Here is a 26,861-nt window from a genome sequence, read left to right as displayed (position 1 = left end):
CTTCACTTCATAGCTGCACTCAGTGTGTCGCTCACTCATATTAAATACTGAAAGGTAATTCCATCATAACCAATGGCATTGATCGAGAGCAATAGCTAAACGACAAATTGACCAATGAGCAATATTTGAGCTGCAGACATGAAATAGCTCACTACATTTTATACACGCACACTAAACGAGCAAAGAGAGCGGCAGCACGAGCCATTCCATTTACTTATAACGGCGCCTAAGCGATCGATGGACCAATGGCGTAGGAGCAGCAGCCATCAATTAGCTCTTCTCTTTGTCTCACACGCTCGTCTCGCGCTCTTCACACATGAACAGGATCGTGAGTAGCAGCAAAGTTCGTTCGCTAACTACAAGCTATCTGTCTCACTCTAACCCTTACGCTTATATACGCACATTTGGTTGTCCATTTTCTGCAGCTAAAGCAAACGACATTTGATTTAGTTTTATGTTTTATTTTGAATTTGAATTAAACAAACTAGACAACAACTACTTAAGAGTAAGTATCGTACGAGTACAAGTACATGCAAGTTACATAAAAATAGGTTAAGTTCGTAATGCCAGTCGCACCGAACGGATATATGTGTATATATGTATGTATGCTTTAATTTAAATCGGATTACGACTAATAAGACAATAAGTATAGGTAATTCCAAAAAAAGGCAAAAACTTACAGCAGCTACGTCACAACGGGGCGTTCACTTTAGAAGTGTGCGCTAAGCGAAGTACGCAAAATTTAGTTTTATGTTTTTTCTTGTTCTCAATAAATTTCTATTCAATAAATTTAATATTTTTAAAACTTTTTATATATTTTTTTGTTTATATATATATATATATATTTTGTGTAGTTAAATCTTTTTTTTTTTTGGGGATTTTAGTTTGTGTGTGTTTGACACTAATTATCACTACGCCAGTAGAAGCCAAATAGTTTGATTTTGTTTCTAAGAATGCTTCTTCGTGTTCATTGCTCTTTCGATGAGACTAAACCGAGTTTATTATTGTAAATATAGTTATATATATATACATATATATATAGATATATATACGTGTGTGTATGTATGTATATGCAAATTTATTTATTGCTAATAATACGCGAGAAACGAGCAAATAATCAACGAGAATAAATCAAATATACATACATATATGTATGTTCTCACTTTTCACTTATCATTTTCATGTGTATGTGTGAGGCAAAGTTTTCGTCTTTGTTTTTGTTGCTTCTATTCTCATAAATAGTTTTTTGTGTTTTGTTTTTTTTTTTTTTCGCTAAGCAAACATTTTGTCATAAGGCATAAATGCGGGTCCTCGGTGCACACCAGATGCTTAACGAACGTGAGTCTTTTCTTTGAATCTCTTGTTCAGAATCGCTCATTGGTTATCAGTTTGAAGTAATCCGTTATCGGTCATCGACTATCATTTATCGGTTATTCAGCTACGAATTGGTACTTGTATTTAGCACACCACGTCGCGTGGCTCATGCCTTCTTTCCCTTTCATTTCCTCTTTAGGTACAACGTTTTCTCTATCCACTTGAGTTTTCAGCTCTGCCACCCACCTCAATCAGCTGTGACCCTTACAATCTAATAGGTTTTCAGGTGTGTTTCTCCTTTTTTTGTTTCTTTGTTTACTTTTAGGCTACATCCTTCTCTCTAAATACTAATGCAGGTAGTTCGTTAACACGATCACCATAAATTTCTCACAAACGATTTGTGTTTGTATTTGTTGCTGGTTTTGTTGCTGTTGTTGTTGTTGTTGCTTTGTTTGCTTTTGTTGGGACGCGGCTTGGCTTTAATACTTTGAATACTTAGATTAAAAAACGAACTAATTAAATTTGGCCTAAACCTGAGCTCGGACATGGTCCGACTACAGTTGCACCTAAGTCACTAAGCTGGTATGGTCGTCTGCTCGTAGAAGTCGGGCTCATCCTCATCGGCCTTGACCTCGCTGCCATCCAACTAAGGGAAGCGTAAAGAAAGATGATATTCAATTATTACAAATTTTTACAAGTTTTAGATTAGATTAGATTGGATTGTGCCATTTACCGCTTGCAATTCCTCTGGCTTATAGATCGAACCCAAGAGCTGTCGTATGGGCACCATCAGTATGAGGAAGAAGGGAAAAGCCAGTGAGAACTTGGATGACTTGACCGTCCACAGGACAACCAGGCAGAGCACCTGTATGGCCGTAAACAGATTCATCTTCCAGGGTCGCACACGCTTCACGTAGTTTGTGGGTGGATAGTGCTTGACTGGCATGAAATACAGTCTTATGCTGGAATACAAGAATCGAAACAGTTTAGCACAGTTCTCGAGGGCTTCAATCGATCCTTGCTAACCGTTCAAAGAGCTGCACGCCACTCATCGAGGCCACGCCCATATAGAGAAAGACGCCAAAGAGCACGGCCATGGGTATGAGTCGAAGCAGCGGCGCCATCAGCACCGACAGCCCGATCATGACGCACACAAAGAAGCCGGACAAACGCTGCTCCTTCACGTCAATGATGCGCGGCGATTCACCGGGTGCGTGAGTCCTGCACAGATCAGAAGATGAAGAAGTGAAATAGTTAGTCATGCTCTGAAGAGCAGCGAGATCAGGAGTAGTAGGTATACCCACCGAGACATAATTGTCACAGACGAGACATGGGTCACGGATCGCACGGTGGCTGCGCAATGCCAGGGCATGCCGAAGAGGCCGCAGAAGGTGTTCAGCAGGCAGAGCAGCACAATGTCCCAGTGCAGGCCGGAGCCCTTCTTGAGGCCGCGGTCGGGCTTGTCGACAATCAGCTCGGATATCTGGGACTCCATGAAGATCAGGATGTAGACCAGCAGAGCTGGCACCGCACAGGCGAACGGCACCCAGGTCTCGCACGGATTGAAGCCAATGAACCAGCCGCGGCGCACCGGATCGCTGGGCGACAGACCCTCGGGCACCACCAGCTTCTCGGTGTAAACGGACGGCACCAAATAGTCGACCAGCACGAACATGGCTATGGAAATGGGCACGCCGAAGTCGCCCAGCGCACGGCGGGCGTTGCGGCCGAGGAAGTGCGAGTTGCGGAAGAGTTTCAGGTAGTAGGCAACCACAAAGGTGGCCAGAGTCAGTATGGTGCAGAAGAGCGCCGTGTTGGGCTGGTTCGTGGGTATCTTGGGCAGCGCTGGAGGCGCCACTGTGGAGCTGGCGTTCACCAGAGTCACGCTTGCATTGAAGTTCGTCATATTGTGCTGCACCAGCGTCGGCGGCGGCAGATTGTAGTCGGGCAGCAGCGGATTGAGCTTGTAGATGGACACCAGCTTCATCATAGTCTCCACAATGTAGATGAGCGTGATCAGCGCCGAGAAGATCTCCTGCGTGAACCGCGTCAGCAGCCGCACATAGACGCTGCCCTCGAAGGCGGACACGCACAGCGCTATGATGATCAGCCACACGCCCACGTAGACGCGCACCGATAGAAAGTCGAAGTGGTACTCGTTGCAGAACACAATCAGCGCCTCATCGAAGAGCAGCAGCGGTCCGGTGGTGCCAATGATGACGAGCGGCTGGCAGGACAGACAGTGGAAGACGATGCCCACCAGGGAGCAGGCAATCAGCGTCTCCGGTATGCCGATCCAGTTGTCCGTCTTCGCCGAGGCCAGGCCACCGAAGGTGATGGCCGTCGATAGGCAGGCGAAGTACATGAAGATGGTGGCCGCCAGTGTCTCCGTGTTGAGTCCGTCGCGTATGTCGCTCTTGTACATGGGCATGCGACGCTTCAGGTCGTTGCACAGGCCGCCCCACAGTCGATGCGTCTTGTCCAGGGGACTGGGGCGCTTCTTCTTGCCATCGTCGTCGTCGTCGTCGTCGCCATCGCCGCCGGGGCCACCTGGGCCGGTGATGGCGCCCAGTGCCTGCTTCTCGAGCAGCGCCTTCTCCTCATCCCTGCCGATTTTGATCATCTCGCTGTCGCGCTTCACCTGCAGCGCCTTGATCTTGCGCGTGCGAATCCAGTCTTTCTTGGCCTTCAGCTCGTCGAAGGGCAGCAGATCGTGACGGTCCCAGTTGCCAGGCGGCAGCACAATGGAATCATCCAGGAACTCGTTGATGGCCGACAGCAGATCGCGGCGATCGTCCGCCTTGTAGGCAATGGCATGGAAGTGCTCGTTGGCCATCAGCGTGGAGATGGAGCGACCCACCTCATGGTAGTCCAGATCGAAGTTGCGCGGACCCAGCAGCACGAACATGAAGCGCACCGGCACGGGCACCTCCGTCAGTGTGGGCATCAGCACGCCCTCCGACAGACGCACAAAGGCGATTGTGGGCTGCTCGAGGAACTCCACGGCGCCCACCTGCGAGGGTGTTCAGATCAGTTAAACCTTTCGCAGATATCTATTTAATGGAACTTACCAACACTGTCGTAGCCTCGGCTCCGGCGGGTATGCGCTTGAGGATGGTGTCATTCTGCAGCTTCTTGAGATCCTCCTGCGAGGAAGAGTACATGTCGTCCTTCATGTCGATCTTGAGCTCGTTGCTGCGCTTGCTGCCGCCAATCTCGCTGGCCGGCATTATCTTGATCTTCTTGTCATCCGTGCTGCCCGAGAGGTTCTGTGTGGGCGAGCCAATGGAGAGGGTATTAAAGTATTCCCGTTAAGCCGGACATCGGGTGTTAACACCTTAAACCGAATTTTACAACAAGCACAACATGCAGAACATCGAACAGGCGTGCACTTAAGGGTTAAAGGCTGAGTTAACGGTGCATTTTGAGGCTAAGTTTTTTGTTTTTCTTTTGCTATTCTTTTTTTTTTTTTTTGAGGTTAAGGACAAGCTAACTTACGAGTAAGTCGATAAACAAACACAACACAATTGAGAACTTGCCAATCGTGAAGTTGGAGAGCATTTAAAGTGGTACTAAGAGAGGGGGAGTAGCTACGTGGTGGGTGGTGGCTAGGTGGGCTAAAAAAGAAATGGCTCGATTTCTAAAGCACTGCAACAACACAGGGAATGAAACTGTCTAATATTGTGAAAGAAATGCGTATATCGTATACCCTTGCAGTTGAGGGAATAGAGGCTAGTAGAGATCTACATATGTGAAAGACTTATGTATATGATATTATCGGAAGAACGATTGGTAGCATATAGAGTTTGTGAGATGAGGCATCACTGGCTCTCAGACCCAGGTTTCTTGGCTAGGCCTTTCCAAATCAAATACCATTATGAGTATAGATATTTTCTGGAATATATGTCAAGAGAGAGCTTCATCTATCGATAGCTAACTAAGCTAACTAATACTCATATTATTCTTTGAAAGATCTCTCATAGTTTTAGGCATATGTGAAAGACAAATGCATATTAATAGAACCATCTTAAGTATATGTAGTCTAGTCTTCTTGCATAATCGAATTCTACATTTTATGTGCTCTACATTTTAGATCCCAAGATCTCTATAGAGCTGCAAACATTCCTTGGCAACAGACAATAGCATATGACAATACTCTAGCTAGTTTTCTTTATTCCTAGATCTGCAAAGGTATTCAATCTGCGGCTTGCCGACAGAACTTATCTTTTATAGATAACCAATTCAATTCGGTTGCAGTTTCATTCCCTGATTATGAATTTTATTTGGGGGGGAAAAAGGCTTTTTGTTTTCTTTAAAATTGCTTGTCAAATAGGGCTTTAAAACTTATTACACCCAGATACGATGAGGTCGTCGAGTGTCGTCGATGGTCTATGGCGCCCAGATTGAGCATCGCCGATGGCGGCGCACTGGTGCTCACACAGATGCTGCGTCTCGTTTTGGCTGATCGTTGTAGGTATTGTTGTTGTAGTTGATGTAGCTGTTGTTGTTGTTGTAGCTGTTGTTGCTGTTGCAGCTGCTGAGTGGCCTCGGCGCCCATCCAAAGAAGCTTTTTGGTGTGGTGCGCAAATGTGAGACAAATGTGTGTGTGTTCAGTGTGCATACAATACATACATATAAGTATATATGTATATAGGGTAAGTGATATATATATATATATATAGTTTGGTATATATATATATTTGGGCAAATGGGCAAAACAATAAGAGTCGCATTAAACGAAAGTAAAGAAGAGTCAAAAGAAACACAGGACAAAAGCAGCTTGATAAGTACGTCTCTTGACTATATATATATATGTCATATATATGCACATATATATGTTTATTATATTCTTATATATGTATATATGCTTATATACAAAAGTCGTTCATTACCGATTTGGGTAGAAGATGCTGTTGGTGTTGTAGTTGTTGTAGTTGTTATTGTAGTAGTAGTAGTTGTAGTTGTTGTTGTTGTTGGTGTACGAGTATGGTTGATGTGAGAATGTAGCACAGTTATGGGCGCATTTATGCAGAAATAGACAAGAGCATAGTATGAACACGATCAAAATGATTAACAAATTTTGGATAACACATCATATTTAAAGCCAATTTATAGCGATAACAGGACACGCACTGAATGTATGCAAGTTGTTATATGTAAGTGAGTTAGATAGATATGTAGTTCAATTGATAGAGATCAACGCGATTGCGGATCTCCGTCTTACCTGCAGACTCGTATAGCTGTTGTATTTGCGCTTGGTGAAGGGCAGCACGCCCTGGTGCTCGTTCACGTGCCGGTGGCGCAACAGCAACGAGCGCATGACCGATGGCTTGTCATTGATATTGATAAGATCATCGACCACCATCTGCACAGCAAAAACTCAGTTAAGTAGGGAATCGGGGGCGAGAGATAAAGAGAGAGAGCGAGAGCGAGAGAGACTGTGTGTTGCTTACCTGTTCGACCACACGATAGGCAACCGCTGGCAGATCCTTCTCGTTGAGGTCCAGCAGCACAACGCCCGTTTCCAGGCAGCGACGCAAATTGAGCAGCGAGTGGAATGAGAGGGAGGCAACATGCGGTTTGCCCCAGCGATCGGAGCCCTCCTCCACATCCTCCTCGTATTTGATCCAGCGCGCAGTCTCCTTCCACTCGCGATCCTCGCCCACGCCCGTGAGCTCATCCAGCTGCACAAAGATCTGAAACGCAAATACCATTCTCAGTCTATGACTCTACCGAGAGCAACACGGATGCTCAATGCTCACCTCATGTGGACTGTGATCGACCTCGGGCTTCTTGTTTTGAAACGGTGAAATTGTTATTTGCGGCAATTCGCGCAGCTTGATGGACGAATGGTGAATCTTGTGGCGTCGCAGGGCGCGTGGATCATCCGAACGATGTGATCTCAGCTCATTGAGATCAGCTTCCTAGAGTGCAAAATAAAACAACGACATTAGCAACATGTTCAAGACAGCGCAAGGGCTTTAAGCATAAGGACTTTCAGCTAGGGGCTGTCATCAACCTGTGTAGCCGGCGCTTGGGCATTTGTCTACATTGAGTTGGATGTGAATCCGAGCATGGGAGGCAGCAAGAAAAGCAATTATAACGAAACGTATTTGACTGGTTTAGTTTTCTTTTTTTTGGTTAGGTTAACTAAAACCATAGTCAGGGTTAATCAAGAGGTGAATTATCTAACTGGGTTAAGGATGAGGTGAACTAGCTAGAGTTACGGCTGGCCTACCTCCAATGCCGTGTCCTCAGGCTGCACAGAGATCCTACGCGCACCTGCATCACCGTTCTCCTCGATTGTCTTTTTGGGTTCCACGCTGTCCTGATGTGAGAATTTACGCTGTCTATAATACTGATGGCGGCTGTGGAAGATCAAAGAGTTCAGATTTGATTAACATATAAATGATATGATATGATTTCGCAATCTCTGTCAGACCTTTTTCTGCGTTTGCGTTCGTGCGATTGATCCGTGGGCTGTTCATCATAGCTCAGACTGGGCGGTGTGATGACAATTTTCTTTTTGGCATCACCGAACTGCACGTGCTTCTCATCGCCCGAGTTGTCCGAGTGATCGCCGTGTCCAGCCCGTTCCGAGACTAGTGGAAAGTCCTCGGGTATATCATCATAGTTTTGTGCATTAGTCAATTGCTCCGTTTGGCTTTCGTATTCCGAATCCTCTTCAATGTTTAAATCATTTGTGCGTGCTGCCGATGAATGCATGTTATAGAGGGTATCTGCTGGTCGAGTCAACGCCATGCTCTACTCACTGCTCTTTTTGCGCGAACCAATTGGCTGCTGACTGTTGTCCTGGAAAGTGCTTACATCGAACTTCTCTTTGCGTTGCTTGGCTCCGGCAAAGACCTTTTCCATTTCCGAGTCCAGCAGCACTTCGTCGGGATCTTCATTGCCGGACTGCAAGTGATAAGAGTGAAATATTGTTGAATTGAAGCATGTGTGGAATGACATTCTCTACTCAATTGGCCGTTTATTTTTGTTTTTTTTTTTTCTCATCTCTTCTGGTCACGTTATGTGACTCAAGACAGCAACAACAAAAAACTTTTCAATTAAAAATCTATAAAAAATATTCAGTCATGTGACTCGCCATTATTGTTATTATTGTTATTGTTGTTGTTGTTGTTGTCGCCGTCATCATCTTCGTCTTGTCATGTGTAAATATAATTCTGTAAATATTGACCCAACTCTGCCTCTTGCCACACACAGAGAGAAGACGAAGTCCGCGAACTTCTCTACGCTCAGACAGTCAAAAGTACGTCAATATATCAATATCTAACTATCAACATACACATACATATATATATATATATATATACATATATATACCACATATCATATATCATACAATCGTAGAGTGGATCGTACCCTCTGTAAGCATATTTAATGGCGTTTATGTTAATTGGTTTTAATCGAACTCAATTGATTTTCATAGTGACGAATGCATTGATTGTGCCATTTCAAATTGCCAGCCATATATCATGTGCTATAGTTGTTGTTGTTGTTGTTGCTTGATTAGTCAAATATTTACGCTATCTTGTTATATACGTATCAATCAGCTATGAAATAGCACTCAAGTCTAGCTGAAATCAGTGCGAAGGCTAAAGATATCAAAGAGTCTGCAGAGCGAACTCGGAATAATCAAATTAAAGCAATGACATATACGTAGATCAATTTGAGCTGAGAAAATGCATGGCATTGAGTAGGAGATATTCACACCCTATAGCATATACATATAATAAGCAGATCTGTTACATATGGGTTCGAGTTATTCCGGGCATAGTTTTTTTAATGGATCTTCAGCTTATTATACTAGAAATTGTGCAAATCGAGCTTTGTTTGAGCCCATCTGTAGTTCATTCTCGCATTGATCGTATTGTAACCCATTCATTCATATATGTATTCAAGTGCCAATAGACAGCTCGTCATACAAGTTCCATAAATTTAGAAAATTTTATAGCCAGACAGAGACAGAGACAGAGACGGAGACCGAGTGACTATCACTCGGAAAGCACAAAAACTGGTTAAGTAACACTCATCTCTCACTCTCACTCTCCCTCTCTCTCTCCCTCTATCTCTCTCTCTCTTTCTCTCTCTCTCCCTCTCTCTCTCCCTCTCTCTCTCTTTCTCTCTCTCTCTCTCCTGCTCTCTGTTTACCTTTGCAAAATATAATAAACTCTGTTGTCTTTAATAAACCACACAGTTTAATGGACATATCGACTTTGATTACATTTTTCTCCCAATAATTCAATTCCTTTTGTATAGCTCGGCGCTTTATCTTTCTCTGGGCCCACATCACAGCACGCAGTTAATGCCTGACGTATGTAAATTCATTCATCACGAGCATATATAAAGCCAAGTTAAATTAGATTATGTGCGCCATTAGCCCACTGTGTGTCAGCGGCTTTAAAGCCAACGTTTTTCACCTGCGCACCTGCACACCTGGCGCCTGGCACAGGACACGCAGCTTTAATGGTGTTTGCCTTCGACATTGCCATAGAAGTGAAAACAACATGAAATCCATCTTAGCCCTAAACACACACGCGTGAAATGAAAATGACTATGAAATTAACTTCCCTCTCCCCCTCTCCGTCTCTCTCTCTCTCTCTTTGTGTACTTGTCTCTTATTGTGCACCTGCCACAGCCACGCCCCTTTTTGCCATCACACTCATACAATATTTTATGCTAAATTTGCCTAATAACTTTATGATAACGCTCAAGGTAGAACTGTCAATTGCGTCGCTGATAAGCCCAGCGAAAGGGAAAACAATGGGCTAGCGTAGAAAACAAAAGGAAAATCGAGGAAATGGAAGACAATGGGAAAACAAAACAACGAGCTTCAATTCAATTCAATTCAGTTAGCCTGCAAGTTTATAAATAGAAAATTTAATAACGCTGAGAGCATGCACGTGGGAATACCCAATGTGTGTCCTGTCTATCTAACTATCTGTGTGTGTGTGTGTGTGTGTGTGTACGATAAGTCAAAGCGTAACGCGCCCCGTTACGTTAATTAATCGATAGCAGCGCGTGTGGGCAACGGAGTAGAGGAGCAGAGGAGCAGCTCGCCTAGCTCTATATGCATATTATAATGATAGAGATGACAATAATGATAACAACAATCATCATAATTATGCTGATGGCGATGATGATATTGGATCGTAATAATGCTGCGATGTGGCGCTGCCATTTGTGATTAGCAGCCAGACAGAACACGAAAAGTGTTTTGTCATATAGCCATTAGCCAAGGCCATCATTATGAGTTAACCACCAGCTACAACCTGAGCACCACCCACCAGCCACCGCCTCACTGATAGCATTAGAGCGAGCGCGAGCGTGCTTTAGCCAAACGAACTGTGCAACAATGTCAGCGTCGCTTATCAAAATAATCGATGGCGTTTTCTATTCCATTTTATTCGATTCGTTTTTTGTTCTCTTTGGTTTTGTTTTGGTTTTTTGCCCACCTGCAACGCCCACACCAAAACAGGAAAAAAACACACACACACACACACACACCGCAACAACAACAACAACAGCCAAATGAGTCCCGGTATGCCGGCCCTCCTCCTCTCTACCACGCCACGCCCACTCAACTGTCTGAGCTGTCAATTTTCGTTTGGCGCTGTTTGCTTTGCGTTTTGCTAAATTAATATGAAAATGCCGACGTTGTTTCAGACGACAACGCAAGTTGTCTAAATACAACAACAACAACAGCAGCGAGTACAATAAATACAAAACCACAACAACAATAAATTTTGCAGTAGCCCCAAAGCCGAGTCAAGCACTTAGGCATCCATTTAAATTTAATTTCCCTTGGTGACTTTTTTTTTTTTTCTTTTTGTTAAATATTTCAACTGAAAAATAAATCTAATCATATTTTGACAGTTCGTCAAAAAATTGTGAAAAGATCACAGAATGCACAACAGTCGAATATTTGTCTTCAGACCTTGAAAAACAATTTATATTTGGGCTAAAAATAATATTATATAATGTGTGGGACATTTTCGCTATGATCTATGGCCAAATACGTCAAAGCCAGATAAACCAAGTTCATGTTCAGCTGGGACTTTGAATAGATATTAGATCACAGCTCGAACTCCACTGAAGTAAACCCCTTAGCTTTTGCCCTAACTTATTTCCATTTAAACAAGCATCAATATATCCATTTCCATTATTCAATTGGCTTTCAATTGCCAAGTAAAGTAAATAAAACTCTTTGAAAAGTTCCACAGAATTGGGCTGCACTGTGACTGCAGTTCAACTGAACCAGTTCACTTGAGCAACTCAGTTAACTAGAGAACTAAGCGCGAGCTTTTCAATTTTGTCCCAACTAACACAACTTCAATTATCAATTGATTCATAAACTTTTCAACTGAACGCAGCAAAGTTACGAAAAATGTTTCAAATTGAATTTCGTGTTATTTGTGTTGGCACTTAGGTGTGCAGCAAGGCGTAAACGCTCACAGATACGCAGATACAGATACAGTTGCAAATAGGGATTGAGATACACATTCGAATCTGCTCAAACTGAGGCACGCACCCGCATTTAGCTGCTCGTCTGCTTAAAAAGTTAGTCATGTGTGAGTGTGTGAGTGTTTCTGATGCGGTTTGACAACATTTAACTGTTAGCGGGTGCTCGGGGCTCACTTGGGGGTGCACACAGCACGTGACTTATAAGTCATAAGCAAGTTATGCGGTCGTTGGGCTAAGCAACTTTTTGGCCGGCATGTTGTTGCATGTTGTCAGCCAAATTGAATCAAATTGTGGCAAACAACTTGAACAGATTTGAGTGTTTGCGGCAATTGTTGTTGTTGCTGCTGCTGCTGCCGCCAGTTTGTTTAAGCAGCTGGGCCCCATAAGTTGTACAAGTCAAGTTTTAGCCGTTCGTGCTTAACTTTTCATCACCTCTTCGCAATAAAAAGAAAATAAGAAAAGAAGACGCCTTCGTCTCGAGTTTCGTGGCACTTTCCACGACATGCTCATGTCCATGTCCATGTCCATGTCCACCACGTCCATGTCAGCGGCACATTGCCATTCCCAGACACTCGCTGTTGCCTCAGCCACTTTGACACTCGCTGCCTGACACTCTCTGCCTCTTCACATGCCACTCGCCCCTCGCCACCCGTTCTCGCCACATCAGCTGAGTGCTCAAATTTTCCGCCTAAAATGGCCTCTTCTCCCGTAAAGGAGAAAGTTAAAGCGAAAGTGCAGGATGCTCGGATACCCTATTGATTGTCGCATGGCGCGGGGAGTATTCGCTATGTATTTAGTAATTAATTATTACATAATTGCTGTTATTAATTACTGAAAAATTAGTGATTAAATGCCAAGTTATTAAAAACAATTATTGAGTAATTTTTAAGAATTATAGAATTATTTCAATGCCAGAGTAATTGGAAAGTAATTTCTGAACAATTACAAAGTAATTTCAAAAGAAGTAGAGAGTAATTACAGAGTAAATATATGTATTTATATTAAAATCGAAGTATTATATTTGCAAGAATTTTAAAGTAATCAAGATACAACGTAAGAACACCCTAAAATATATACTCCTATGCTTATGAATATTACAAATCATTAACAGACCAATTACTGAATGCATACAGTACACTTACAGTACATAAACAGTCCGAATACTAACAGAGTGTATTTCCAAAGTACCTACAGTATATTAATTTACTTCATATTTACATACATAGTATTTACATTGATTTCCCTACCCATACATATCATTTGCCTAATATCTACATATTAACATATAGTCACTTTAATAGGCTTTTAAACATTTTATTTAGTTTTAATTAGGGCCAATAAAAATATTTTGTATAACCTACTCCCCAGCGTAATTGGAAATAAAGTACAGAGCAATTACATGAAAATGCCCATTAAAAAAACAAAAAAACAATAAGCTGAGGAGTAATTGACTGTCAATAGCAATGACAACAGTCCGAATCAAAGGGCAATGGGCCTTGCAGCCAAAAATTAACTATATATATACTATGTGTGGCACGCATTCTAATCACATGAATTCGTGGGGTCGTAAACTCAACTGAAACTCTCTTCCAGCCGTAATAATTCTTATCGAGAGCAGCGAAAACAGGAAGCACAACAACAAATTTTCCAGGACATGAAGCAAACTCGTTTAACTTTACATTTTCCGCTTGACTCGGAAAAATCAGGGAAAACATATTCAAAAATAATATTGAAAAAATAAGGAAAATACAAGAAAGATAAGTAAAGTAAATAAAGAAAACAAAGAAATGTTGCGCATAATTTTCTTCGAATCTGAAGTTCGATTTTGGGGGGCGAAGCGTTTCGTAGATATTTTGTTTGCACAAATTAACGATGCTTCGTTTCGTTTGTATCTGTCCGTCAGCCTAACGCGCTGTGTGTGTGTATGTGTGTGTGTGTGTGTGTGTGATTGTGCGTGTGTGTTAATTTGATGAGAATTTTCGCAGCGGAAATGCTTGCTGAAGGACAGGAAGGCCGTGCGACAGGCGTATAGCATACTGTGTATGTATGTGTGTGTATGTGTGTGGGTGTGAGGGTAGGGATGGCGACAGCGTGAGTGAGTGACAAGGGGTAGGCGTAGCTGGGGCCGGACAGGCACGTGCAAAGGTTAAAGCGTTCATTGTGCTCTTAAAGGCGCTAAAACATAATGTAATTGAGCTGACAAAGCAACACACACACACACACACACACACACAAACACACACACACATACACGCACAGATATTTAGATGTAATTCTTGCTGCTCTCGTAATAGCCAGAAAAGTGTTGCATACTTCAAGGTCAACCTGGCCTCTATCACTCTCTGTGTATGTGTGTGTGTGTGTGTGTGTGTGTGTGTATGCATGCGTGTGTGTGATATGAGCGAATGATACTTAAATTGAAATTGGTTTTCACTTGGGTGGCTGCTGTGTGAATTATGCTTGCCCTGCGAATGTATTCAAAGTACCCACACACACACACACACACGGGCGCACGCACGCACGCACACACAGATTTACAGTTACGACCGCAAAAGTGTGCAAAGATGAGCCATAAAAGATGCTCTGTCCATGGCCGCGCCCCGTCCGTTTTTTTGCGCCCATTTTTAGTATTACATGACATTGCGCTGCGACTGCCCGAAATAGTAGGCAGCATATCCGACCATATATATAGGTGTATATGTGTGTGTGTGTGTGTGTCTTTGTATTAAATAGAAGCTAGCCAATTCCCTGCTTCACTTGTTGTGCCAAAATTCCAGCTAAAATATCAAACAATCTGTAAGAGTATGTGTGTGAGTGTGTGTGTGTGTGTGTGATATTGTGTGTGTATCTGCGTGCACGCTTAGCTTCAATTTTATCATATATATTTTTCAAGGCTGCACGCTCTTAAAAACTTTGCAGGTATTTAGCATTTAGTTTATATTTTAACTAGGCTCAGAGTTTAATCAGAACATGCAGCAATTGTTTTTTTTTTTTATATTATTTTACCTTCAATTATGAACTCGATGGCAAAGACAAGAGTTTTTTTCACATTTCCTTTGCAGTCAGCGCAATTTTCACAAGTTTTTCTGCTGCTGTTTTTGGGAGTTTTTTTATTCGTTTTTCCTTTTCGTTGTTATGATTATAATTTTTATTAACAGTTGCTGCTTGGCTGCCTGTTGCACTTTGACCCGCGGAGCTGCTTAACAGTTCACTGCAGCAGCAACTAGCAAAAGATAGAGGACAAATACATATATATAGAGATACGCACGCACGCACGCACACACGCACACAGAGACAGCGCGTGGGGTAACGGAACAGCGCGCGCTCTCAAGCCTAAAAATGTTGTGGCGTCTGGGAAGGCTTCCCAGCAAATGTCGTGACTGGCGGCTGCTGGTGCCATGGCCAGCACTGCGATTGCTACACACATGTTACCTGCGCCGGCGCACGATAGAGGCGCGCGCGTATAACTGTAGCATAGTTAACAGCTGCTGGCTGCGCTGCCGACGGCGCTGCAGCGCACACAGCTGTTCTCACGGCCGCTGCCCGCTGCCGTTGGCGTTGGCTGTGGCCCAAACGAGAGTTTTACAACCGTTTGCTGACGTAAATCACAAATGCACTTTACGTTGCGTCCCAAAAACACAACACAAAAACAACGCAACAGCCAAAGAGCTTTGCCTGAAAGCTCTGCGGGCAGCGCAGTCAGTAGCTGCAGCAGCACGCACACACATATACAATGTGAACGAATGCCAAAAGCTTTCACAAGCTAAAGGTGAAAACGACTGCCAGAGAGAGAGCGAGAGAGGAAGAGAGAGAGCGCGCGCGCTAGCAAAGGAGAGCAAGTAGCGAAAGCGAGCCTTGCACACGGTCAAGGTCAGCTGCTTTGGCGGGCGTGTGTCGCCTGTGCATGGGGTGGCATTCGACAAAAGCTTTGGTGGCAGAAAAGCTTCCGCTTTTACCCTAAAATTATTCAAATTATGAACTCTTCACTGCACAAGGACCCAGCCAGACTTGTGCAATCTTAAGGAAAAACAAACAAAGTCTATATATAGAAAACATTTAATTAAACGAAAATATATATTTATAGATGCAAGGCAAGCGGATGATAGAAAAAAAAAAAACCCTCAGCTCTATGGGCGAGCTTTTTGCTTTGATATGCAAAATTTAGATATTATTATTATACTAGATGTGCAGAGATTCTTGCAGAAAAACGCTTCGGTTCGAGTTTGCGTAAATTTGATATGCTTGAATCTTATATTTGCTAGCTCTAATTGGCACAGACTATTTGGCCAAAAGGGTTCAAGGAGGGTCAAATATATTTGTATATATTTGCATATACGAATTTATTAAGATTTCATATTGATATATCAACTGGAACTGCTTCAAACTTTTCTTTTGTTTTACTTTTTCAATTGCTTCTTAACCAGTGTGCCCGTGCTTGCGGTAGAGCTGGCTTGTCATGTGCGTGCTTAGAACTTTGAAGGCAATTACGAGTGATAAGGACTAAGCTCAACGCACTTGTTCATACATAGAAAGAGAGAGCGGGAGAGAGACAGAGTGCGAGGCACAAACTAACGGATAATTGAAACGTTAAGGGCCCAAATCATTGCCTACTTACGGGTAACAGCGGGCGGTTAGCCAGGTGTCGGCTAGCCGTTAGCTGCCTTGGCAATTAAGTTAATAGCCAGTGTAAATGTGGCTTTCAGTTCAGGTGTCAACGATTTCATTACGAACACTTGCCGGTCAATGCCAATGCCAGCAATTGTTGTTGCTGCAACTGTTTGCTGCCTTTATTATTATTGCACTTGCACTTGGCAGCCTTGACCACGAATATTGATTTCCTGTTGTTGACTGTGCTATTCAGAGAAAGTGTCTCTGTATGTGTGTGAGTGAATGTGTGTGTGTGTGTGTGTGTGTGTGTGTGTGAGTGCCTGTCCGCCCGCTCGTTTTGAATGTCTAACTAGTTTCCGGAGTAGTAGCCCCCTACCTCTCTCACTCTGTCCCTCTCTTTCACTTGCTGTCTCTCCCTCTCTCTCTCTCTCCCTGAACTGTTTCTAGACGCACAATTAAAAATGCGTTTTTGTTGCTGTTTTGTGTTTGCCTACGCTTTGTGCTCGGTTTTCGTTTATGTATTTGTTTCTGTTCTTGTTGTTGTTGCTGTTCATTTGGCTTTGGCCTTAAAGCCGCCCTCGTTGCGCCGTTGTGAACGCCACGCGGCGTATACGCAACGTGTGCTCAGAGTTTTGTCCGCTCTAGTTTAATAGGCAGGCACATCCAAGTGAACGTCGAATGAATGAATGAGTACGTGATTATGCGAACTCTCTTCCTCCCTCTCACTCGCTCCAGCCTGGTCTAGGGCATTGGAGCAGCAACTGTAAATCGAGATTCAAGATCCGAATCCGAAATCGACCAGGGCACAAACACAACAACAACAACAGCCAAAACAAGTGCGGAAATCTATACAGCAACGGCAACAACAATTGGCAACAACAACAGCTACTAAATCAATAACAATTACTTGACATTTGCCGCGCGTACAAACAAAATAAAAACACCAAAAATATACAACAATAAAAAATAAAAAATAAAAAAACAGCAGCGAATTAATAACATAAAAAACTCAAAATTCAACGCTTTTTTTTTTGTAAATAATTTTGCAATGAATTTTTTACTCATGTGTGGAAAACTACTGAGCAAACACTAAGAGGAGATTATAAGCAATATAACTGTATATATGTATATATACATATATACATAAATATATATCTTCAACTGTAGCATTAGGCAGCAATTTCCAAGTCTGATGACAACATTTGACAAATCGATTTTAGTTGATTTTATTTTTTATAGAATTTTTAGCAAATTACGAATTCTGTATGAACTCAACGCGGGCTAATTAATTAACTGAGCGAGCGAAAGTTGACTTCATAAATATGCCAATTGCTAATTTCTGATTGTTCATTACACTTTTCTCAATGATCAAAGCAAGTTTCATAATAGTTTATGATAGTTTTTTAAAGAAGGATCTCCGATGTGGGCTAATTGAAGAGTATATAAGTTTTATGCTAAGTTTGTCCACTGTTTGTTTATCTGTCAGCGATTCTTGGCTATCAGAACTAAAAATTGAAATTTCAAATTGAAATTCGTTTACTCAGCTGTCTTAGAGGCGCACTGAAGTCGTGCTAAATCGGTATTTACTCATCTTTAACTACATAAGCAACACTTCATATGGCAAAACTAGTGGTGTTTTGATATATAGATATATATAATATATGATATATAATACATTATATATAATATAAGGTTATTATCCCAATATATATAATTTTTCAGCGTGACAATCATTTAAGTTTTAGCCTACTCTGTAGATTATCCACTTTTAGTTTTAAATTCACTTCCAAATGAATTTATACCTTTTTAATCAACTATATCTACCTCAACATCCGAGCTGATATTACAAAATATTGCTGCTGTTCGATCATTATTGATATCCCAAAAATCTGAAAATATATATCTTTTTTAGTCAGTTTACCTGCTTTTGTATCATGAATGAGTATTCTGACCGATTGCAAGGCTCTAACATGTTCTAAAACCAGTTTCAACCTGATGACTGCATCTTCAAAATCAACGGCTTTAAAAACAAACAACTAAATGTGTTTAATAAGATAATCTGCTTCATCAAAGTATGTCACATTACAAAAAAATATCCCCATCGTTCTATACGTGTTCGCTCTGATGAAGGAACGGCGTAAAATTTCGTAAATTAAAATATTTTTAATCGCATTTCATTACGTAAGATAAAACACCTTGAAATTTCTCTAAAGTTCCCTGCGCCTCTCTTGGGGCAGGCCAATCCATTATTAGGTAATTAAATAAAACACCTCAATTAATTGCTAGGGTCTTACCTTTTTCTTGGTATTAAAGCCCAAAAAGGACAATTTGCGAACATTGTTCTCGCGGCCGCTGGCCGAGCTGAAGCTCATTTTGGCGTCGTTTTCCCTTCGAGGGTCCCTTCAAGTAGCGCAACTCCTTGGGTCTGCGTCCAGCTGGTCTCTACTCTCGGTTTATTTGATGATTTGCAGATGCCTGTACCAGCGCACTTGCATTGAGCTGCGGTTGAATCGGCGCTTCCACTGCGGCAGCTCGGAGAAGAATCTCGGCATTCGGTGTGACGACGGTAGGCGTGGGCTGGGCTGGGCTGGGCTGCAAGTGTGAAGAGAGAGAGTGGTAGAGAGTGCACTTAGTACGCAATTACATTAAGAAACTCGGACGGCTGCAATGCTCAATGGAAGCCAACACAAACCCTCCGAGACAAACACAATATCAACAGCAATAAACTTGCGTTGCGCGACTCAATTGAACTCAAATGCTGCTAGCACGCACAACTTGGGGGCATGAACTCGCCAAATGCGGGAGTGGGCGGCTACCGAAGCACGCGACTCGACAGTCACTTGATCAATTTGCGAGGGCTGCGGACTGTGCTGGGCTGTCGGCTTCCCATTGATCGCCAGCTGAAGGCGCCATTATACGATCCCATTTTCAGCACAGTTGTTCATTTCTATACAGAAATATTCATATTGTACATTTTCTATATATAGTATATATAGTACACACACATTTCTCTTTTATTAACTTTTATTAAGTTCAATAATTAGGCAAGTCTGGACAAGTGCGCGTCTGAGTCACATTCAGGCAAATGAGCAACTGACGAGCAGCTGGCAAAAAAACGAATTTCACCAAAATATACACAGTATATATGTATATCGAATATATATGTATATATATACAGCTCAATAAAATGTGAGCTGCGTGCTGGCGACTCCTTAAACAACAAGAACTCGAGCGGCCACCTTTTTTTGTTTTTTGTTTTTGCACACAAATTGAATTATGGCAAGCGCACGGATAGCTTGAAAATGTATCTATAGGATACGCGCGTGGGCGAGGTACGCGAGGCGCGCGTCGAGATACGCGAGGTGCGCTCAATGACAAGCGAAAGCCGTGTGTACCTGTTGCGGTTGCGTTGGCGCTGATTTATGCGGCGCCCAGAACATTGGCTAACGAAACGAAATGCGGCCCGAACCGAAACCCGAGCACATGCCGAGCTGGGGTGTTAATAGGTGTCTACAAGTGTGTGTGTGTGTGTGTGTGTGTGTGTCCAACATGAGTCTCGTGCTTAGTTAGGGCCTAGGTCTAGAGCCTAACTAACACAGCTATAGCTATTCCAAGCGATTTATTTTCCTTTTGGCCAAATTCACACAAATCGCTTTGCGGGTTATGCAACAGAAATGTGACCAAGCGATTGTTTGTCTAACTTTGATAAAAATTGATGAGACTGTATGTGTGTGTGTGTGTGTGTGTGTGCTAGTCTGTGTTTGTCTAAAGTTGGCCCTGGATTAAACTTGAGCTATTGGACAGACACCCACACACACACACAGAGACACAGAGACAGGCGCAACTCGTGGTGTTTGCTAACCTTGACAGTGCTGGGGAAATGCATTACTTATTAACTTGATTTGACAGTAGTTATTAACTAAAGAGGACACGCTTGATAGATTGCGCAAATAGAGCAAAGCGCCAAAGCATTTGACTACTTAACTATGCGCTCGTGTGTAGTAGACTACGTGTCTTCCACACCCAAAGTAAATCGACTTCTGTTGTCTTGGCAAAAGTTTCTTGAAAAAGGTCTTAACTGGAATGGGAAATGACTTATTCGATTGCCGGGCTTATAGAGCTGCGCAAATAATGCAGTAAATTATGCATATACTATGTGTTTTACAGTCTATAAGACAGTATACCTTTCCAATGAAGTAATTCATATATTTATCCATAGAACAGACTTTCTCATTTCTGCAAATCATGTCAAAAGCTGTTCTAAACATGCTTTAGATATACCTAGTATATCTTTTAGTATCACCATCTATTGTAAATCAGTCCTTAAACTCTATGCCTCATCTTTTATATAATCATATCGCAATTCTTATTCGGTTCGATCGTCAGCTCTTTCCAGTTTAGTCCAAATATTTAATATAGTACTACGATCTTGCCATATCCCAAATGCATGATATATAAATATTTTCTTTTGCATATACACAGCTCAATTAACATTATACTTTATTTCATTATTATCATTATTAACATTATAAACTGTCGAAAGAAATGAAAAGATCCCCGTCGATAAACAAACATTGCAAGTGATCTTCGCAAGAGATTTCAGCAATATTTTATTATATGGCATAAATAAGAGCCCTCTCCAGTCATATCATATACATATATATTTTCCTTTCGCCCATGAGCTACTAAAATACTCTGCAATCTATCAATCCCAGCAGGCAGACAGACAGTTTAAAGTGGTTTATTTATAAATTTGCTCAATTCGATCAAATTGATCGCGTGACTCCTGCGATTCATTGGTCTACAAATTTACACGTTTTATGGGCGGGCAGAGCCACATGTTATCAAAAACAACAAAAGAAAATAAAGAATTAGACTGGCGCAGCGGATGGGGCCATAAAGCAAAGGTGTTATAATTTAAGCCCAAGCCAAATAAACCATCGGCGATCAGGAAACAGGAGTGCCAAGGGAAATAGCCCAAAATTAACGTGGTGATCAATTTTATGGGTTCATTAGCGAAACGTCGCAAACGATCGATCGATCGTCCGCTCAAGGGTCCGACTTAACTTTGATTTAAATTATTGTTTGTATACGAATTGCGTGGGCTTTCAGCGTGCGCTCCCTTATCACAGCGGTACAGTGGACATCCATCAGCAGCGACTATCGCAGATCGCCTTATCGATGCGCTTTGATATGGCTACAAATTATTTAATCAATTGACAGTAATGAATGGCATTTATAACTATCGTAAATTAACCGAATAATTGTCTTTTGTCTAATGTTTCGCAGTAGTCAAAACTGATGAAGCAAGTGGCAGGAATAGACTATGCCAGACTGGCGGATATCCTGTGACTGAGAGAAGAACTGATACCACCAATTGAAAGATATAGTCCATATAACAAACTTCTAATTCATAGATCTCCAGTACTTTATATCTATCGATAGCTCAATCTTTTCTCTGAGTGCCTTACGAACATCAAATCTCTCAATCTTTAATACTCGACTACTATCAACTAGGTTACGATTATAATAAACTCCACCTCCATATTACACAATCCAGCCTAAACAACAATACACCCAATTGAATCTGATTTCAAATTCTCACAAGGGTAAACTTGAAGTGCTCAACTCATTTGATAATACTGAATAATAACATGATTATTGTACCAATTATGGACTTATCAGTTGACACTCCTTGTCAGTCTGTGAAATAGAGGCAGAGCAAGAGAGAGAGAGAGATACACAGAGCCTGACAGAGTGAGAGAGGTAAGTAATGGAATATCTCCAAATGTTTCTATATCACGTGCAACTTATCTGTACAAGAAGAAGAAGAAGAGGAACAACAATAAACAAACTCCAGTTACAGCCGGTTCCTAAACAAAAAATCCATTTCATAAACAGCTGCCAATCGGAACTGAAATTGCAGTTGCAGTTGGAGTTGGCGCTGCAGTTGCAGTCCGCTGATCATGACCGAGTCGCGATGATAGAAGAACCGGTTTAAATATTGCAACAGTTCAACAGCTGCAACTGCAACTGCCACAGCCAGAGCCACTGACATTGCCACTGACATTGAACTTGAGTCGAGTCGAAAGCTGAACAGAAAGGGGGTTTCACTGCCACTGGAGCGAGCTTCCTGTTACGCGCACCTACACGAAAATCGTAATAAAAATTCACGACACGCGTAAAAATGTCAAATTCGAAAACTTGAATTACAATATACTCGAGCAATTGGGGCATTAGAGTCGACGCCCGTCAATTATACAGACTGAAGTGCGTCCCATATATATTGCTGTGTATTGGCATAAATAACGAAAATATTAATGAAATAATAGTAATAAGAGTCCATAATTTGAAAGTTATTGTCCCACTGAGTAGAGCACTAAATCTTCTTCGGCTCAAAATTTTGATTAGGCGAAATTTGATTTGCAGCCGGGCAAGAAAAAATATAAATAAAACAATAAAAACGATTCCCGTTGCTTTCCGCCAGACAGTGCTGCATATCAGATAGAATAGCGCCAGCCAAAAACTGATATATACATATATATATATGGGGAGCAGCGAGGGCTGTTCTATAAGTAGATTGGGCGTCAAAGAAACTTTTTTCGAAAATAGAATGCAATGGAAAATAAATGACTTATCCTAATCTATAATATAAAAAGCTGTAACTGTCAATGAATAGAGTTGAATATATATAGTAATTATAATAGATGATATCAACTATAGTAACGTATGAATATGATGTTAATCAATCAGCTAATCAAGAAAAACAAATAGCAGTCTATCAATACCTCTCAGCTCAAACTTCATATATCATTTATCACTAAATCACATTTCTTGAACGACCCTCGCACATCCACAGTTCTAGGTGAATATGTTATGCAATCGAATTCTATTTCATAGTTGTTGCTGCTGTTGCTGTTGTTGTTGTTGTTGCTGTTGACCTAGCCAGTCACAGTTGAAAGTAGTTTCCATTTCCACTTGACTGGCAAACCACTTGGCACTCCAGCAAACTTGTTGGACTTGATGAAGGATTTATGGACGGACACACTCACAATCACGCACACACTATGCTAAGCTGTGTGGTCAAAGGTTCAGAGCACTTGAACTACACTAACTGTACTCGAACCAATCAAATAAATAAAGCATAAATATATATGTATGTATGTATAAATTTAAAGAACTCTACGCTTCGGCGATTCGCACACATACATTTGAATGCTCGATATGAAAAAGCAATTGCGATTCGATAACCCAATAACAAAAACAATCTGCAACAACAACAACAATCGGAGAACAGAGAACTCTAATTGGAGACCAAGTTAATGACCAACTGATACAACGGACAGACGATCGACTCGACTCGGCCGGCCTTCCGACGAGCTGACTAACTGGCAAAAGTCAATTGTAGGCGTAATCAATACTCGGACGAAATATTTTTACTGCTTCTTCTTTCGCTTAGATAAGCAATTCTGTTCGCTTCTGATCTGACCGAAGCAACTATAAAAAGTCTGTGTATATGTATACATATATCTAGCATTAAATAAAATAATGACTCTACTTTTTGTGTTATGAATAACAATTTCAGGAAATACTTTCTACAATGTTGAATATACAAATGGGATTCCGTTTTCTAGGGGTTTTACGGCCGAAAGACCACCAGAGGATGCCTGTCAGTGCAATGAACCAAATGACTAATTGTTTGCGCGATAAATATGATTGTTGTTCTCCAGTTTTGATTGCAAAACAATGGAAAGCTGAAGAAATGACAGATGATATCAAATTATCTAAAAGGTAAATTCTGTATCAGGTTTCGAATTCGGTTTCTCCTTAAAGCAATTGTTATTTCAGCAAAGATATACAATATATGATGTATGTGTGCATATGATATGACTAGAAAGTTCTAGAGTGAGTGAGTGGTTTATTTATAATCAATTGTTTGCAATAGAAAGTAAAAATAACCACTTTATTCACACTCATGTGTATGTAGTAGGTATTAAGTTACGTGTGCTTAGCTGAAGTTTCTTCGCCGCACCAGCCACCCACAACAGTCGTTGGCCTGGTATAAAGAGGCGCTCTCATTTGTTGTAGCATACTCGCACATACTTTAAATTGCAGCCGTTGCAAATTCCGTGAACCGTGCACAGGAACAATAAATACTAGTCTGAAAAAACAAAACATGAGCTCCCCACTAGTTGTGTAAACAAAACTGCAAAGCCAACAACAACAACAACAACAACAACGACAACAACGGGCCCACCACAACAATAACAACAATCAACTTTAGGCGTCATGATACATTTTGGTTAAATATCAGGAAAGAACAAAAAACACTATGCACAAGTCAAGATAAACAAATTCTCGTTACCATTGTTGTAACGTGCGAGCGGCACAAAAGGAGCGAGCGAGAGAGTGTTTGTGTGCAAGTGTAAAGGGTGTGTGGGTTAAGGCAGCCAAATTATTGAGCCATTACTCACACGCCGCGAGCAAGGGAGAGCAAGCGAGCTGGTGTGTGTGTGCGATAGAGCGAGACAGCGCACTAAGAAAGGGCGCGCTATGCCCAACTACATGCACACAGAACATAACATACAGACAAAGAATTTGCATGCCGCGCTAAACGCAAACAACAACACGAAGAAGACGAAGAAGAAGAGCGCTGCACGTCGCGAAATTCACGTGCAGAGCTTAAAACGCTGCAAAACTTTAACGGTGTTGATAAGGTGACGGCGGCGTCGTTGTCGCCGTTGGTGTCGCTGCAGCATAAAAGCGGTATTGTTGTTGCTATTATTACAGTATTTTGCATAGAGCAGCAGCAACAGCAGCAGTCGAGCTTAGCCTAGCACAACAGTGCGAGCGAGAGCGAGCATCAGGGGAACAGGGATGGCAGAAGTGTAAGCAGGAATAAAGAGAAAAACGTTAACTATGTGTACTTTTTGCTTTGAGCAGTAGAACATAAAAAAAAATATGAAGGCAAAAAATCACAGAAAACACAAAAACAAAACCCAAATGAAAAGAAATGTAAGAAATGAATGGTGAATGGGCCTAACTATGCAGAACCAGTTTCAAAAAGATAGAATCAAAGAGTCAGAGTAACAGAAACACAAAACACAGAAAGAGCGAAAGGGTGAGAGAGAGAGAGGGAGCGAAAGAAAGAGTAAATGAGTAACAAAGGCAGAAGCTCTGTGTGTGAGTGTATGTGTGTGTGCATGTGTTGAGTAATCACTTGCTGCATTTTCGAGCTTGACTTTTTTTATGATTGCTTGTCTAATGCCTAAAATATTTGAAGTTGATTAGTTTTTTATGTACGAGTATAATTAGTTGATTATCAAGCATTTGAATAAGAGAGCAGAGGCATTCGATTTGGCAGCAGATCGAGATCTGGGCACTGGCTAAAACTGTATTTTCGTATTATGTATAACAGCACTAACTACAATGGGCAAATTGCTTGTCTGCCGTTGACACTTATTTTCGGAATTGTACTTGAGGTAAAAAAAAAAAAAACAATACAAAACACAGAAAAAACAATAATCAGTTCATATCAGCGTCATAGCCAGCCACAAGTCGAAAAGTTGAAAAACAAAATATTCGAAAATTTCAAAAATTGGCACAGAAATAGCAGCCATCCAGAGCAACAACAAGAACAACACACAACCATAACCACAGACAGAGACGTCGACTCGTAAATGAATATAATAATAATTGACACGTACTTTAAGAGCTCTTTTACCCACGACTTTCGATGTTGGCTGTAGCCAATTTGGTCTTTTATTTTGTTGTTATTGTTTTTGTTTCAGTTTCTTCTGTTTCTTTTCGTTTTACCAGGGGCTCCACACACTTGTGGTGTTGCGGTGTCGCGTTGTCTCGAAAATTTTCCACTGTGCGCGGCGCAACTTCATTGACCGATCATCTGTGCGAAGGGCCGTAGTAGAGTCGGGGGGTCGGGGCGAATGTCACAATAAACAAATCACTTTTTGTACAAATTACTGCGGCGGCGGCAGCGGCTGCGTCACATGTATGCGAATTATACAAAATACAGTTCGAAAGAAACGCGTCGATGGAACAAAAGGGCGACGATTGAAGATGTTGGCAAAGGGAACGGGATCGGCAACGGGAACGCTCGAAGACAGACGACCGACCGACCGCAGAGACACAGAAAATGGCAAAGCAGCAACAAATAAAAAAACACCAATAGTAACAACAACACACACAATGTTTATGACGTATACATGCACATATATAGTTGCGTATATCTTTTACAAATTCTTTTTATATATTTCTTAATGTTTCTTCGTAATACTTTATAGGACTTTGATAGCGGCAACGCACGCGGCGCGGCGTCTCGACAAACTTGAACTTGGCGAACGTCTAGCGGTTGTTTTTTTTCTTTTTCTTTGGACTCGATCGTCTCCGTCTTTCCGGTCGCACGTTTCTGAGCGTAATGATTTACTGTTCCT

The 26,861-nt window shown here is 41.7% G+C and overlaps 1 protein-coding gene across 11 annotated transcripts; it reads right to left on the bottom strand.

Moving 5' to 3' along the window:
- Nucleotides 1–440: 440 nt before the first annotated feature.
- On the bottom strand, nt 441–26,861 carry Ae2 (anion exchange protein Ae2). Of its 11 annotated transcripts, none has more exons than XM_089260606.1 (16): nt 26,118–26,861; nt 18,705–19,002; nt 8,088–8,232; nt 7,757–8,024; nt 7,553–7,682; nt 7,334–7,360; nt 7,077–7,238; nt 6,768–7,010; nt 6,539–6,679; nt 6,207–6,224; nt 5,666–5,881; nt 4,386–4,583; nt 2,619–4,327; nt 2,341–2,535; nt 2,048–2,276; nt 441–1,960 (listed from the first exon to the last, which is right to left on the bottom strand). In XM_089260606.1, exons 2-16 carry the CDS (start codon nt 18,780–18,782, stop codon nt 1,889–1,891), a joined length of 3,831 nt encoding a protein of 1,276 aa, XP_089116732.1. In that variant the 5' UTR covers nt 18,783–19,002; nt 26,118–26,861; the 3' UTR covers nt 441–1,888. The 11 variants fall into 11 exon arrangements, with proteins under 11 accessions (XP_089116732.1, XP_089116731.1, XP_030238222.1 ...); XM_089260605.1 differs by having other exon boundaries at nt 18,705–18,997; XM_030382362.2 differs by having other exon boundaries at nt 18,705–18,992.

The sequence above is a fragment of the Drosophila navojoa genome, chromosome 4, assembly GCF_054131105.1.
Source record: "Drosophila navojoa isolate 15081-1374.11 chromosome 4, UAZ_NAV_1.0, whole genome shotgun sequence".
Classification (NCBI taxonomy): Eukaryota; Metazoa; Arthropoda; class Insecta; order Diptera; family Drosophilidae; genus Drosophila; species Drosophila navojoa.
Note: the sequence above shows the minus strand (reverse complement) of the source record. Positions and strands in the feature narration are given on the sequence as shown.

Excerpts from the sequence above, each read along its gene's own strand:
- Ae2 (XM_089260606.1), bottom strand. The coding sequence starts at position 18,782 with ATGAGCTTCAGCTCGGCCAGCGGCCGCGAGAACAATGTTCGCAAATTG. Across the intron at positions 8,233-18,704 it reads GCTTTAATACCAAGAAAAAG|TCCGGCAATGAAGATCCCGA; the intron begins GTAAGACCCTAG and ends TATCACTTGCAG. Across the intron at positions 7,361-7,552 it reads CTGAGGACACGGCATTGGAG|ACAAATGCCCAAGCGCCGGC; the intron begins GTAGGCCAGCCG and ends AACTCAATGTAG.